We start from the raw sequence: 15,935 nt of genomic DNA, 5'->3' as shown, positions 1-15,935 counted from the left end.
TTTATAGAATTTTTAAGATTTTATCCAAAACGATTTTCAAAACAAAAACAAAAAAATTTCACCCAAATTTAGGTAAATTTCACCTATAATAGAGTACCCACAAATAAGTAAACATTACCAATATTTTCATAAACCACATGTACTCAAATATGGGTGAATGGCACTTCACCCATAAATAGGTATGTGCACTTTTTCGAGATTATGGGTACTGTTCACCCATATTTGGGTGAACTGAACTAAGCGTGTAGGGAAAGTTTGGAAAAGGGTCCTTGAAAAGGGCATGCAACGCATAAGCGTACAAGAGCTTATAGCGTTGAATATTTGTCGTGTGATGTGATAGTTCGGTCGGCAGTAACCCTTCAAGACCTTGACTAAGACAGTGCAATTCTGTTTAGATCGTTTACCTAAATAGATGGCTACTACCGGAGATGGCTCCCGGATGTACAATTTTGTTTGATGACATGAACCCAGACTACTCCAATGCCATTTGTGCCAACCAAGAGTTAATCAAAAGCTTCACCAAAAATTTAGATATTGGAATAGCTGGCTCTAGACCAATAAAGTCATATATTTTTTTTATTTATTACCAGACTAAGGCCGGAGTGGCCTGTGCAATACACAAAAGTCTTCTCCATTCAGCTCGGTCCATGGCTACACGTCGCCAACCACGCAGTCTGCGGAGGGTCCGCAAATCGTCCTCCACCTGATCGATCCACCTTGCTTGCTGTGCACCTCGCCTTCTTGTTCCCGTCGGATCGTTGTCGAGAACCATTTTCACCGGATTACTGTCCGACATTCTGGCTACGTGCCCGGCCCACCGCAGTCTTCCGATTTTCGCGGTGTGAACGATGGATGGTTCTCCCAACATCTGATGCAACTCGTGGTTCATTCGCCTCCTCCACGTACCGTCCGCCATCTACACTCCACCATAGATGGTACGCAACACTTTCCTTTCGAAAACTCCCAGTGCGCGTTGGTCCTCCACGAGCATCGTCCAGGTCTCGTGTCCGTAGAGAACTACCGGTCTTATAAGCGTTTTGTAGATAGTCAGTTTGGTACGGCGGCGAACTCTATTCGATCGGAGCGTCTTGCGGAGTCCAAAGTACGTACGATTTCCAGCCACTATGCGTCTCCGAATTTCTCTGCTGGTATCGTTATCGGCGGTCACCAGTGAGCCCAAGTACACGAATTCTTCAACCACCTCGATTTCGTCACCACCGATAGAAACTCGTGGTGGGTGGCTCACATTGACCTCTCTTGAGCCTCTTCCTATCATGTACTTCGTCTTCGACGTGTTGATGACTAGTCCAATCCAAGTTTATGATGATGTCCAGGAATGCGAGTGGGAACATGGGTAGTAAGACAGTCTTGGTAGTGAGAAGTAAGTACCGAGCAAAAAGGTGAGTACAATTTCACTTCACTTCACTAAATTTTTGTAGCGATGCGTCAATATGCCCTTTTCAACATCTTTTCCGTGGGCAACTACGTACGCCGTAAAATACTGGGTTTGCGAAAGGGTGTGACAATTTTAATAGGGATGGTGCATTTGATTGCCAATCCTAATAGCGTTTGCAAAAGGCCTTATCAGTTGTAGTGGTTCAGTATCATTTACACAATGCTGTTTATTACAATTCTTTTGTGTACAATGGATGTTGTGATCTTGTCACAACTCTCCTCTACTGAATGAATTTTATGTATAGTATCGCTAAACAATTAAAACTTCATCCTAAACATTTAATATAAGATTTGGAGGTGATTCCAGTCGCTTAAATAACTTCCGAAACCAAAAAACACACGTCCTCTAGACACTACATCTGCCTCAATCTGTAATCTTGTAGGAGAATGTTTTTCTGAAACCAAAAAGTTTATCCGCTTCATCTTTTTGTTGTTGATCATAATATTGAACTATTTGGCTCAAAACATATGTTATATTATTGCTAACGATATTTTTTAAAGAAATAGATACAGCGTAATAGAAAACGAACTAGTTAACCAAGAGGTGCCTTGAAACAATATTAATCATAATTATGAAAATCGTATAAGATAATGAATAAATATTATTTCGTGCATAACTTTTCTTATATTATACGATGGATATTTTAAAAACTACTTTTCTTTCCCTCAATTGATTATATTTTCTGTAGTAGGGTATCTGTTCCCATATTAATAACAGCCCGTATATTAATCTCAACCGTCGATAAACCAAATAAAAAATCAATTTGATTACAATTTCTCACATCGTATGTACACAATAATGAATAGACCACCTTCTCCAATGTTTGGAATATTATTTAAAATTCAGTTTGAGTAATGTTTTAGTTCACAAGACTCAAATTATTAAAAACAAAATTATAAAACTCATTCATTTTCATTTTCCTACCTCTGAACTGTTGATTTGATGCACTGCTCGATTGCTACTAGCAGATTTATCTCATTTCACGCCGTTGTTTTCCACTCATTTTCAAGCTAAAACGAATGAATCCTTTCAAAATGCACTTCACAACACATAGAGCACATCACAATTTCACTATAAATATAATCATATTTGAAAAACTAACGCGATTTCCTATAGTTTGATATAGGTTTATTTCGAACAACGTCTAATTTATTCTTGTCCGTATTCCAAACTATTTACATGGCTTGCAGCATCGGCAAGGGTTGCCGACCTAGATTTTTCCCAAAAATGCTTGAATGAACTTTTACTGTGAAATTCAACTCTTATGTTTGTAAAACAAGGTATATCGAAGAGATGAGCTATAACAAACATAAAATTAATCTCATAAGTTGGAAAACTACAACGAAAACTGGAATTTTGTAATTATATTTCAACTCAAATACAAAACATTGAAGAATTCGGCATCACTGCAATCATATCGTTACGTATACACACAAGTAATAGTGTGCGTATTTTATGTTGGAAACAGTATTATTGATATAGGTACAGGCATAGGATTAACTTTTTTTTGAATGTTATTGAAATAGGTGCATGGCAGTGATGATGTTTTTTAGCTAAATACTTCTATAATGTGATAACAATTTCATTTTTGAAGTTACCAAATTGTTATCAATTAAAAATGACGTGAGCCGAGCATAATTATTCTCATGTTTCTTGATTATTGGGTGAGAAATAAATGCATTTCATATGCGCATTGGCTTATTGTTATTGATATAGGAACAGATACCCTATAATGCTTATAAGTAATTCTCGGGTACTTATTCAAAAGGACGTATGTGATTTTTTAAACAAAGATTTAAACGTCGATAGGTCCAAACTGATGACACTCCCACGCAATCCAACATCACCAACAGTTAGCCGAAGGCTTCCACTACCTGTCTGTGGTGATGGTTTGCGTGGGACTGCTATCAGATTGGACAAATCGAGGTTTCAATTTTTGTTTACAAAATCACATACGTCCTTTTGAATAAGTACCCGAGAATTCATGCATTAGAAAACTCTTTTGTTCGTGAGAATACTTGGGCTTATTCACAAATTACATAATGCTTCAGGGGTAGGAGGGGATCTTCTAGAGCATTACAGAACTATCATACAGGACTAGAAACCTTCCATACGAAAAACGTTACGAGGGATGGGTGGGGGTCTAAAACTTTCATTTTTGGCGTTATGTAATTTTTTTTATAACCAAGAGGAAATAATTGGTGAATATTGGCACATATTGGGAGGGGGTTCCGATTTATTTTATTTTTTCTTTCTCGCTTCAGAGAGCGAGTATTGTGTGTGTGTGTCATCCTCTACCCCTCACCCAGATGGGGGTGTTGGTCAAGTATTAATGCGAATAATTTGACCGAATCTCATGCTCCGTAATGGACAGCAGAACGATCGCGCGATCTGCCGGAATATTGTGTTCTGCATTGCGCGGCCGGTAATAAAAATCAGTTCAGTGCGTGATTTATCTTGTTTCGGACAGCAGAACGATCGTGCGATCTGTCGAAAGTGTTCTGCATTGCGCGGCCGGTAATAAAGATAATTAGTTCAGTGCGTGATTTTGCGTGTTTCAGATTCTCCAGTAAGCAGAGCGATCGGCCGGTCGTCGAAATTTAGCTTTGCTTTGTGCGGAAAGCAAAACGATCGGCCGGTCACCGAAATTTTGTTCTGCTTTGTGCGGGTGAGTAAGTTAATTAGAAAGATGATTAAAATATTTAGCGTTTTTCGATTGTTTTTGTGTTGAATCAAACTACACGTTATACACGGCAGACCGTTTACCCAGGGTGTCTACTACCTGGAAAAACCTGGAAAACCTGGAATTATCAGGGAATTTCTTCCCACCTGGAAAAAACCTGGAATTATCAGGGAATTTCTGACATAATCAGGGATATTTCAATACCCGGTGATCATGATTGAAATTCTCTCAAAAGATGAAAAAATCCTTACAAATATTTGATTAAATATACCAATCAAATCTATTAAAAGTGTAGTTATGTTCACGTGGATCGTTGTTCCGCAAAAAACGTTTTGCCATTGAGACTTTCCGAAGCTATTCTTGGTGAAATCTAGGAATTTATTCGGGAAATCAATTAGGGATTGCTTTGTATTTTTTTTTTTGAGTGTTCCCTTGGAAATTCTTTGTGAATATATTAAAAAATACTAAATTAGTTAGGATTTTTCAAAGCAATTCCTGGAGGAACTTCCGAAGGAATTTCTGGATCAGTTTTCCAAGGAATATCCGGAGGATTTTTCAAAGAAATCGCCTGAGGGAATTTAAAAAAAATGTAAGTGATTTGTGAAGAATTTTTGCCAAAGGAATTCCTGAAAGAATAGCCGAAGGAATTCCGAATGGATTTAAAGGAGTTTCTAAAGGTATTCTCAACGAATTTCCAAAAAAATCTTAAAAGAAAAATATCCGGAAAAACTCTTCCAGGTGTTTTCTAAAGTTTTCCTCAAGATACTTTTGCATGAGTTCCTAAAATATCCCAAGGAATTTCAAAAGTATACCCGAAGCATTTTCCGAAGGTTTTTACAGCAAAGCCATAAGTAATAGAATGCTAGTGGCGCTTTAACCATTAAAAGTATTCTGCCAAAATATCCTTCAATAAGCTTAATAACCTACCCAGATTACGATTAGATTATTTATCGTAATAAATATCGTGTTAAAGTGGAGAAAGAGAATTGAATGTATAGGGATGGCATCAGGTTGTTGTTTATCATGATATTTATGATAATAAATGGCGTTATCTGAATAGGCTATAAATTGATTACTTTAAACTTATAGTACCGGTACCTTGGCTGCTAGATCTAAACAACCTATATGTTGGTCACAAAATAGAACAAACTAGATGTTGGTCACGCGAACAAGCACAACAATAGTAATCGCGGGTATACTCCGTGTCAGGTATACGGACGTTAGGCATGAGTACGTTAGGCTTAAAGGATGTTAAGCATAAAATGCCCAAAAAACAGCCCACGACATAAAAAGGTAGTATTACGCCTAACGTCATTATGCCTAACGTTATGGACCCAGCAATCTCATATTTTTGCATCAACACATTTCCTGAAGAAGTTTTCGCAAGAAGCTCTGAAGGAATTCTTGAGGAAATTCCCAAACATATTTCCGGAACAATTTCTTAAGATGATTTCTTAAGTTTCTTTAAAAAAATAGCTAAAATAAAAATTCAAAGAAATTTCCGAAAGAATTTTTAACCAAATTTCCAAAGAACGAATTAAAAAAAAATATCGTGAAGGAATCGCCAAATGCATCTCAAATTATTTTTCTGGTTTTTAGGCATTTTTTTCAGCTAAATCTAATAAAAAGTCATAGAATAAGCCCTCTTATCATCCTAGTATCAATGACAAAGTGGTAGATAATAGTCTAAAGAAGTTATCAACGGCTAATCCTTTTATTATGTGGAGTTAAATTGATGCATTCAGACGATATTTTACGGAAAAGTCTAAAAATCACAAATCTCGTTTGATGCACCTCTAAATCTCCTTGGATTTGGCTGAAAATTGGTCAGGAGACTCCATTTAAGATATTCATTGAAATAGAGAGGTGGCACTTTGAATCTGAAATACTTTTGGAAATGGTGAACAGATCTAATGAACATGTACGTCTAAGTTTGGAAGATGATATTAGCATTTCCATATCATTCATTGAGATGTTTTCTGAAGTTTTTGCAAAGACATTTTCAAATAAAATCCTGGATGAAGTTCTAAGGGAAATTCTGAAGCAATTCTAAAAGTTCCCCCTTTGAAAGAATTTCTATAATAACTTCCAGGGGATTTTCCGATGGAATCTATGAAATGATGAAATCTTCAAAGGAATCCTGGAGGAATTTTCGACGCGATTCCTGAAGGAATTTTTGATTGAATGGCTGAAGTAATTTCTGGGTGAACTTGCGAAGGAATTTCTGGAAGAATTCCTTAAGGTCACTCCGGACAGAATCCAAGTTCCAAAGTGCTCACGTTTTCGGGGACACACCACTCAATACGGAGGCGGCGGCCAACTGTCATTTTTGTTGATTCAGATTTGCTGCGTCGCAGCATGCGTGGAAAACGCGAAAACGCGAGCACTTTGAAACTTGGATTCTGTCCGGAGTGACCTTAAGTAATTTACAACATTGTTTTTGTGAGGCAACCAAAAACAATTTTTTTTATTGTTTTTCGAAATATTTACTTGTTTGAATCAATTATTTTGCTGCTAAAATCTATATACCGCAAATTTGTCTTTACCTGGAAATTAATGTAAAACACCTGGAAAAAACCTGGAAAAATCAGGGAATTTTGTTTTTGCAGATGAGTAGACACCCTGGTTTACCAAAACGAACCCTGCCACACTCCTTACCCCATATATCCAACATCCCAGTGATTTCTCGTGGAAGTGCAGATGACTCGTCGGCTTCTATCAAAGCGAGTATCACGTCAACAATTTCGTACCTATTCCTTAATTAACCTGCATTCGGACACGGCCGGCGTTGGTATTGCTTATTTTTAGGTCACCAGTTCTTACACATTGAAGATGATGTTAGTCCCAAACGCCATCTATTGGTTCTCTGTGTAATTACAGCTGGCCTGGCAATAACGGAGTAGCAACCGTGGGCGGTCAATCATGCTCATGCTCATGCTCACGTGTTGATGACTAGTCCAATCCGTTTAGCTTCGCTTTTCAGTCTGATGTAGGCTTCCTCCATCCTCTCAAAGTTACGTGCCATGATATCAATGTCGTCGGCGAAACCAAATAACTGGACGGACTTCGTGAAAATCGTACCACTCGTGTCAATCCCTGCCCTTCGTATTACTCCCTCCAAAGCGATGTTGAATAGCAGACACGAAAGACCATCACCTTGCCGTAACCCTCTACGGGTTTCGAAGGGACTCGAGAATGCCCCTGAAACTCGAACTACGCACATCACCCGATCCATCGTCGCCTTGATCAACCGTATCAGTTTATCCGGAAATCCGTTTTCGTGCATTAGCTGCCATAGCTGGTCCCGATCGAACTTGTTCCTAATTCCTACGCTCTGACTGCACATGTGTTGATGAAACTGCAGAGCACATACTGTTTTGGGGTCGTACATTAATTACGTAAGCACTTATGGGGGAGGGGGTGTAGAAACCCAGAAAAATTGCTTACGTAATTAGTGTACGGCCCCTTTGACGTTGAAAGAAGAGCTATGTAGACGTTTGCGGTCGGGTCATAACCGCGAATACCCTTATCCAGAGGATGTGCCAAGCGGTGAAGAAGTGGAATGCATTTTCAACTGCACTCAGATTGCTTGCAGCTTGCAGAGAATCTGGCGCGCCGAGCAGCAGTCGACAAGCATGACTAACTTGTGGTTGGTTAGTTAGAGCGAAAGCAAGCTGAGCGCGGTGAAGTAAATGAGAGGTTTGCACATGTTGAGATAATGTCTTACACTCAGAGCAAAAAATTCTGCTATTTGATTTTACTCCATATAAACGATTTCATAATCTTAACTAAGTAAAGTGCAACTAATAAAGGGATATTTGAAATTTCTAAATGTCATTGTCGGTATCGTTGGTATCTATCGCTATCGACACCTCGAGGCATGGCAGAGGAGAGTAGAGTGAGGATCCAAGGCAGCCTCACATGGTATGTTAGAGGTGAAAACCCAAGTCAGCCTCGCATGGCATGCCATAACACTATGGGGAAAAGGGGGGGGCATTAATCGGAAAATTTACTATCTCCAATTTGTCTAATTTATATATCATATGAAAGTATATTCCCTAGATAAGAGAATCGGAAAATATTGAAGCGCTGTATTTATTCAGTCAAAAGATATGGGCTGGTGAAGTGAAAAAAGCTGATAAAAATAAAAAATCATTACTACCTTTGATTTGTATGTTATGAAGTCATTTTTCTCCAAATATAAGGTTTTATATACCATTTCAAAACTTAAAACTTTTGCTTTCCGATAGATCGGTTTGTTTTGCACTAGGGTTTTTAGTACCGACCCTTTTTGGCGAGTCCCGGTACTACGGTACTGAACCCCTCAGTACCGGGAGTACCGGGAAAATACCGATACTGGAAGATTTTCTTAACAAAAAGTTAAACTTTGTTCGCGAGAAAATTGGCGCCAAATCATTTTCGTTCCGAATAACTATTAATTTGTCAAAACTCAAATGAGTCGGCTTCCATGAGGGGGAAAATATCGTGCACGCACCATACTTTGCGCAGTTAAGGAAATGCAAAATTGAATCAACTCGTACAACTTACAGAAAGTAGCTATCTGCCTGAAATAGTTTCCATGCTGTAGTATTGTGGTAGACATCCATTTATAACAGTCTATTATACCAACTGAGACAAACCCCCTATTAGATGCTAATACTACTAACACTGACACACACGGGAGTAACACATCCAACGCACGATCGAAGACAGCACTTCTAGAGCGAGGAGTCTTCTCGCAACATCGGTGCTTACTAGACTACCGTTATCACCTCGGCTATCACAAATCGTGGCGACGAGTGAAAAATCGAGCGGAAAGTTCATAAATTTTTTTTGAAAACTTGTGATTCAGTTTAGTGAAATTGCGTGCTATTAGTCGAGGTATGTAATACGTAGGAAGAAATATGTGGATTACCTATTGATGCAGAATAAAAGAAATTTGAGAAAATGATGCCCGGAAAAGGTTAAATCTGCAATGGACGCCATGTTAGTTTTTAGTGCTGAAATAGCAGAGGTGGATATTATCGTTTGATTTTTTTTTAATTGGATTTCATGAATGCTTGGCAAAATGGCTCTTGAAAATAAAGGGAAGTTACTATTTTAAGACAAGTGCTTCGTAAAAAGAAAAAAAAATAGTTGAATTCGGACGCCATTTTGTTCTCGATAGTGAAAATGTTAATTGCGGCGCTGGAAAGATGGAGTGATGCCTATAGAGAAGTGTAGGCAGCATCTTACTTGTGTGTGTGTGCGCATATAGGATGCACTCTGTTGAACGGCATCTCATTGATGGAAAATTGCGTATATGAGACTGGAAGTGAAAGATTTTGTTGGTGAATTGAAACAAAGCGGTGTATTAGGAAAATGGCAACGGTCCAGCAGAAAAAAAAATCAAATACTTTGTTGTGTGCTCACCGGGAAGTTACAAAGAGGGACTGTATTAGTGACATGATTTTGGTAAACGGAACGGTGTATTAAAAAAAAAAACCTTTTTGGACGGCTGCTGTTTAATGGATACTCTCTAGAAAAAGAGAGAAGTTGGGAATGTGTTGGTGAAATAATAATGATTTCAAAGCGGAAACACGGAAAAATGTTTGAGTGAGGAGCGGTGCCATGTGTTAATGAAGAAGAGGAATCAAGAAACCGATTCAATTACGGTTCTTACGAAAAATGCAGTGTTGCCGATTTAATTACGGCTACAACAAATAAAATGTTTGAAAATAAAAGATGCCGATTTAATTACGGCCGATAACAGTGAAACAGAAGTAAAAGAAATCAGTTGTTGAATATGGATCGCCAATTAAATTATGGCAGTTTGAATAAAGATTGCCGATTGAATTACGGCTGCTGCTTACACATGCATAGATGATGATTTACAAGATAGTTAATTTTTTTTTTCAAATCATGTTGAACATTCGAATAAAAATCGGAGACCATTGTTTATTTTTCATTTTCGCAGATTGTAGCAGTTTTAGAAGCGGATAAAATGACGAGCCATGATAGTGTTGTTAACGAACAAGTTGTACAAAATGTACATTTCTTTAGCCCGGCGTCGTACAACCTGCCACATTTTAAATATAAACACCTGCCATCATCCGAGATTCGAAATGCGTGGAACCAATGGATCAGGTGGTTCGAAAGTGTTATGGATGCTGCAGGTGTGGTTGATCATGCCAGTCGAAAGGTCCAGCTTATGGCTATGGGTGGTCTCGAACTCCAAAGTGCCTATTTCGGTCTACCAGGTGTAGAGATACAACAGGTATCGACCCGGATCCCTACAAAACAGCTAAGGAAAAACTTACCGAGTACTTTTCAGCCAAACACCATGATAGCTTCGAGCGCTTTCTTTTCTGGTCCATGGCTCCGGATAGCGATGAGTCTATTGAAAAGTTTGCTTCGCGTGTGCAGCAAAAAGCCGAGAAGATTTGCTTCGGAAAATCGGAAACAGAAAGTAGGCACATCGCCATAATGGACAAAATAATACAATACACCCCTGACGATCTTAGACAAAAGTTATTGGAAAAGGAAAGGCTTACTTTAGATGACACGACCAAGATTGTTAATGCGCATCAATCGGTTAGATACCAATCTGCCAGGATGAACCACAAAGGAGTAGATCCAAAATTTGAGCACTCTGTAAATCATCTTTCGTCAAGCAGCAATGGCACGGATAGGAAACCTCGATGGCTTCAACCAACATCGTCAAGGAGAGCGGTGCCCTGCTGTAAATAAAACCTGCCTCCGTTGTGGCAAAGTTGGACACTTCCGTACAGTTTGTCACTCTGGCAATCGTTCTGATCCGGTAAGTAAAAAAAACGATTATCTGACATTTAATTAAATTATAATATTGAACATTCAGGAATCTTTTGATCGCAAACGCAAGCAGCATTTCATTAAAAGTGATCCTTCTTACGCCTCTAAGCGACCCAAAAGAGTTTACAATGTTACAGAGGAAAAAGAACAGGAAAATTTGCCTGTTTACAATGTGGGAGAAGATAATGATGAACTTATAAAATGTCATGTTGGTGGAGTTGGAATCTTTATGTTGATAGATTCCGGTTCCAAATATAATCTGATTGATGATACAACTTGGGAACTCATGAAGATGAGGGATGTTAATATTAGTAATGAGAGGAAAGATAACAACAAACGTTTTCTGGCATATGGAAGAATTCCACTAAAGCTTCTAACGGCATTCGAAGCAGAGTTGCAAATCGACGATGGTAATAACAGTCTCAAAACAACAGCATCGTTCTACGTAATCGAGAAAGGTCAGCAACCGTTATTAGGCAAACTCACTGCTCAACAGCTAGGAGTATTAAGGATTGGTCTCCCTAGCCAGTCAACTTTAGTTAACCGCGTGGATAGCCCGGCTAAAGCATTTCCGAAAATGAAGGGTATCAAACTGAGTATCCCGGTAGATAAAAGCGTTCCTCCAGTAATTCAGCCTCTTCGTCGGTGTCCCATTCCCCTGTTGGAAAAAGTTAAATCCAAGATAGATGAGCTACTCGAGATGGACATAATTGAGAAAGTAACTAGACCGTCATCTTGGGTTTCACCACTTGTGCCGATCCTTAAAGAAAATGGAGAATTGAGATTGTGCATAGATATGAGGCGGGCCAATAAAGCCATTCAACGACTTAATCACCCCTTGCCTGTATTCGACGATATGATTGTCAAATTTCGTCACGCCAAATTCTTCACTTTGCTTGATATAAAGCAAGCTTTTCATCAGGTCGAAATCACTGAAAGTAGCCGCGATGTTACTACTTTCATCACTAACTGGGGCCTCTATCGTTATAAGAGATTGCTTTTTGGCGTGAACTGCGCACCAGAACTTTTTCAAAATTTGATGGAAAGCATATTAGCTGATTGTCCCAACACGGTCGTATTCATTGATGACATATTACTGTTTGGCAATACTGAGGCCGAACATGACGCAGCTGTAAAACAAACACTGAGCGTACTGAACAGATATGGAATCATGTTGAACGATCACAAATGCAAATTTAAACAGTGAGAGGTTGACTTTCTGGGCCACAGATTATCAGAAGAAAGTATTTCAGCAAGCAAAGACAAAGTTAGATCAATTGAGGGTTGCAGGGCGCTTCAAACCAGAGAGGAGCTTAGGAGCTTTCTAGGGCTTGTCACATATGTGTCCAGGTGAGATTTGTGCTTTAAGTAACTTGAAAAAATGCATTTATGTACAGCTAAAAATAAATAAATAAATAAATAAAATTTCAATTTTTTTTTTTCAAATTTACAAATAGGTTCATTCCCGATTTAACAACTATAAATCATCCCCTGAGGCAGTTGCTTAAGCAAAATTCACAATTTGCTTGGCTGAAAGAACATCAGAATTCGTTCGACAAGATTAAGGCACTGGTCGGATCAGCCGGCAGTTTAGGATTCTATGATCTAAATGACAGAACATTACTTGTAACAGATGCATCCAACGTAGGGTTAGGAGCTATTCTTATCCAGTTCAAAGGGAATATTCCGCGAATAATAAGCTATGCTTCGAAGAGTCTTACAAACACGGAGAAAAACTATCCTCCTATAGAAAAGGAAGCACTTGGTATAGTTTGGGCTGTTGAACGATTCAAAATCTATTTATTGGGAATAACTTTTGAACTCGAGACCGATCATCGTCCGCTGGAAACATTATTTTCAACAACATCAAAGCCTACAGCAAGAATCGAGCGTTGGTTGTTGAGAATTCAGGCGTTCCGTTTTAAGGTGGTTTATCGCAAGGGCTCAACAGATCTAGCAGACTGTTCATCTTGTCTCGCCGCTCATGTTGATGACCACGAGTGGCATGATGATTCAGTTCATAAGGCGTGTGGTAGTCGAAACGATATCTTCTCTATCTAGTGATGGGAACAGTACCGAATACGACTCTGGAACGGAATGCATAATAAAATCTGTTCAAGAATGTGCTACAATTGACATAGCAGAAGTCATAACTGCCACATCATCAGATCCAGAGCTCCAAAAGCTCATCGAATGCATCAACAGCAACAAATGGAGCCAGGATGATTTGAAAGATTATGCTCCATTCCGTCTCGAACTATCTAGCGTCAATAACCTTGTCATGCGGGGTACCAAACTCGTCATTCCCAAATGCCTACGTTCTCGAATGTGCCAATTGGCTCATGAAGGACATCCGGGCCAATCTATGATGAAACGCCGACTACGCGAAAGATGTTGGTGGCCGGGTATTGACAAGGAAGCAGTGAAAATTTGCGAAACATGTGAAGGATGCCAATTAGTACAAACGACTAACCCTCCTGAACCGATGATGCGTCGCAACCTTCCTGAGAAACCCTGGATAGATGTGGCAATTGATTTCTTGGGTCCTATGCCAACGGGAGAATATATCTTGGTAATAGTGGATTATTATAGTCGGTTTATGGAAATCGAGATCATGCAGCGAATTACAGCCCATGAAACCATCAAACGACTGAGACGCATATTCCGAACATGGGGCCCACCAAGAACGATTACTCTTGACAATGCAAAGCAATTCATATCGATAGATTTTGAAGAATTTTGTAAGACGATTGGTATACATCTAAACCACACATCACCATACTGGCCACAAGCGAACGGTGAAGTTGAGAGGCAAAATAGATCGTTACTCAAACGAATGAAGATAGCTCACGCCCTATATAACGACTGGAAAGCCGAACTCGATGATTACTTAGACCTCTACAACAACACACCGCACACAATAACAGGAAAAGCACCAAGTGAATTACTACAAGGACGAAAATTGCGCTCTAAACTGCCAGCGTTCGAGGATCTTGAAAGTACACCACCAAGCTCTGACTTTCGAGACCAGGATTTCGAAAAAAAGATGCTACAGAAGGAGAGAGAAGATGCTAAACGTAGAGCCAAACCAAGTGACATCTCAGCTGGCGATGTTGTTCTGATGAAGAATTTGCTCCCAACGAATAAACTGTCAACAAACTTCTTAAAAGAAAAGTTCATCGTGTTGAGCAGAAATGGATCCAATGTCACAGTTCAGTCGAACGATACAGGAAAGAAATATGATCGAAACATATCTCATTTGAGGAAGTTGATTCGCCCAGCCCAAGTCTCGAACTCGGATTCAACAAGCACACCGGACAACGAAGATAACTCTCTGGATTCTCCAAAGGACGTAGTACCCGAACCATCATCATCCCATCTTCCAACACCTACTCTTCGGCGATCGAATCGTACTATCAGACCCAAGGACCGATTTAGCCCTTCAAGATAAGTATTGACACGACGCTATATGGTCAATTGACCTATCCATGACTATGCTATAATTTATATTGTTATTCATTAAAATAAATTAAAATTCCGTTAAAAAAGGGGATGTGGTAGACATCCATTTATAACAGTCTATTATACCAACTGAGACAAACCCCCTATTAGATGCTAATACTACTAACACTGACACACACGGGAGTAACACATCCAACGCACGATCGAAGACAGCACTTCTAGAGCGAGGAGTCTTCTCGCAACATCGGTGCTTACTAGACTACCGTTATCACCTCGGCTATCACAAGTATTATTATCATATTATTGTTTGAGAACTAAATTTGGTACAAAAATTTGAAATAAATGGTAAATTGAACTTCAAAGCAGACCCCTTATAATATGCCTAATAGAGTGGGGCGTAGTTGTATGGAAAAACGCAAACTTTGTCCGATCAAGTGAGATCAAGGTTTTTCTGAATCGTTTTGGGACCCCAATCAACTGTGCAAAATATGGGCTCGATTGGTTGCGACCTCGCATGCCGCATCGCGTTTTAAATTTACATGGAGATTAGTATGGGAAAACGTACTTTTTTACATTTTTGCTCTTAGCAGCTTCAATTCATCATCAATCACGTGACTCAATACGTTAGCATATAGCCTGGAGGATGCCAAAAGACTTTGCCGAAGAAGGTACGTAGCTGGAAGGTCTACAAAAAATGTTATTACGTTTCGAAAATTGATTGTTCAAACCATATGCAAGAAATCAATGTTTCTGTCAGCACTACCGGACAACCTATGGTTATCGAAGGACAAAACCCATCTTCCTTCTTGTCGGATTTTTTTCCTTGTGAAATAATTTCGGATAGCTCCCATTAGCTCTAAAGCCCTATAAGATCAATTATTTTGAAATAACACTCAGTTAAATTATTGGTCTACGCAGTACGGCAGTGTTGGCAGAATGAACGATTTTTTGCATATGGTTTGAACACTCAATGTTCGAAGCGTTATAACTTTTTTCGTGGACGTTCCAGCAACGTGACTTCTTCAGTAAAGTTTTTCGGCATCCTTTGGGTTATACTTTAACGCAATGTGCCACTTGGTTTACGATGAACTGAAACCTGTAGTAGTAGAAATGCAAAAATATACGTTCTCCCATATTAATTTCCATACAAACTTCAAACGCGATGCGGAAAGCGAGGAAGCAACCAATCGGTCCCATATTCTGCACAGTTGTTCAGGACCCAGAATGGCTTCGAAAAATCATTGATTTGAAAAAATGACCATGACGCCCCACTCTAATGCCTAACTTTGCGCACATAACTTGGAAAATTTCTAACATGAAGCAAGCGTCTATCAAACAATTTTTCATCCAAATTTTATTTTTTCAGCTAATACTACTATTACAATTCATGTTCATTCCATTTGTAGGCATATTTGAGCATACTAGAAATGATAAGGATGCCCAGCATTATTTTCTTATGATTCGACATACTTAGTATGTTTTCACGTCTGTTGGTGTATGTACAGCATCATTTAGGTAAATTGG

The 15,935-nt window shown here is 39.1% G+C and overlaps 1 protein-coding gene across 1 annotated transcript; it reads left to right on the top strand.

Moving 5' to 3' along the window:
• Positions 1–12,957: 12,957 nt before the first annotated feature.
• LOC134202281 (uncharacterized protein K02A2.6-like) lies at positions 12,958–14,400 on the top strand. Its single transcript, XM_062677314.1, has one exon. The coding sequence runs from the start codon at positions 12,958–12,960 to the stop codon at positions 14,398–14,400; it is 1,443 nt and encodes a 480-aa protein (XP_062533298.1).
• Positions 14,401–15,935: the final 1,535 nt, after the last annotated feature.

Source organism: Armigeres subalbatus, unplaced genomic scaffold (assembly GCF_024139115.2).
Source record: "Armigeres subalbatus isolate Guangzhou_Male unplaced genomic scaffold, GZ_Asu_2 Contig1127, whole genome shotgun sequence".
In the NCBI taxonomy this organism is placed as follows: Eukaryota; Metazoa; Arthropoda; class Insecta; order Diptera; family Culicidae; genus Armigeres; species Armigeres subalbatus.
This window is presented reverse-complemented; position numbering and strand designations above follow the sequence as displayed.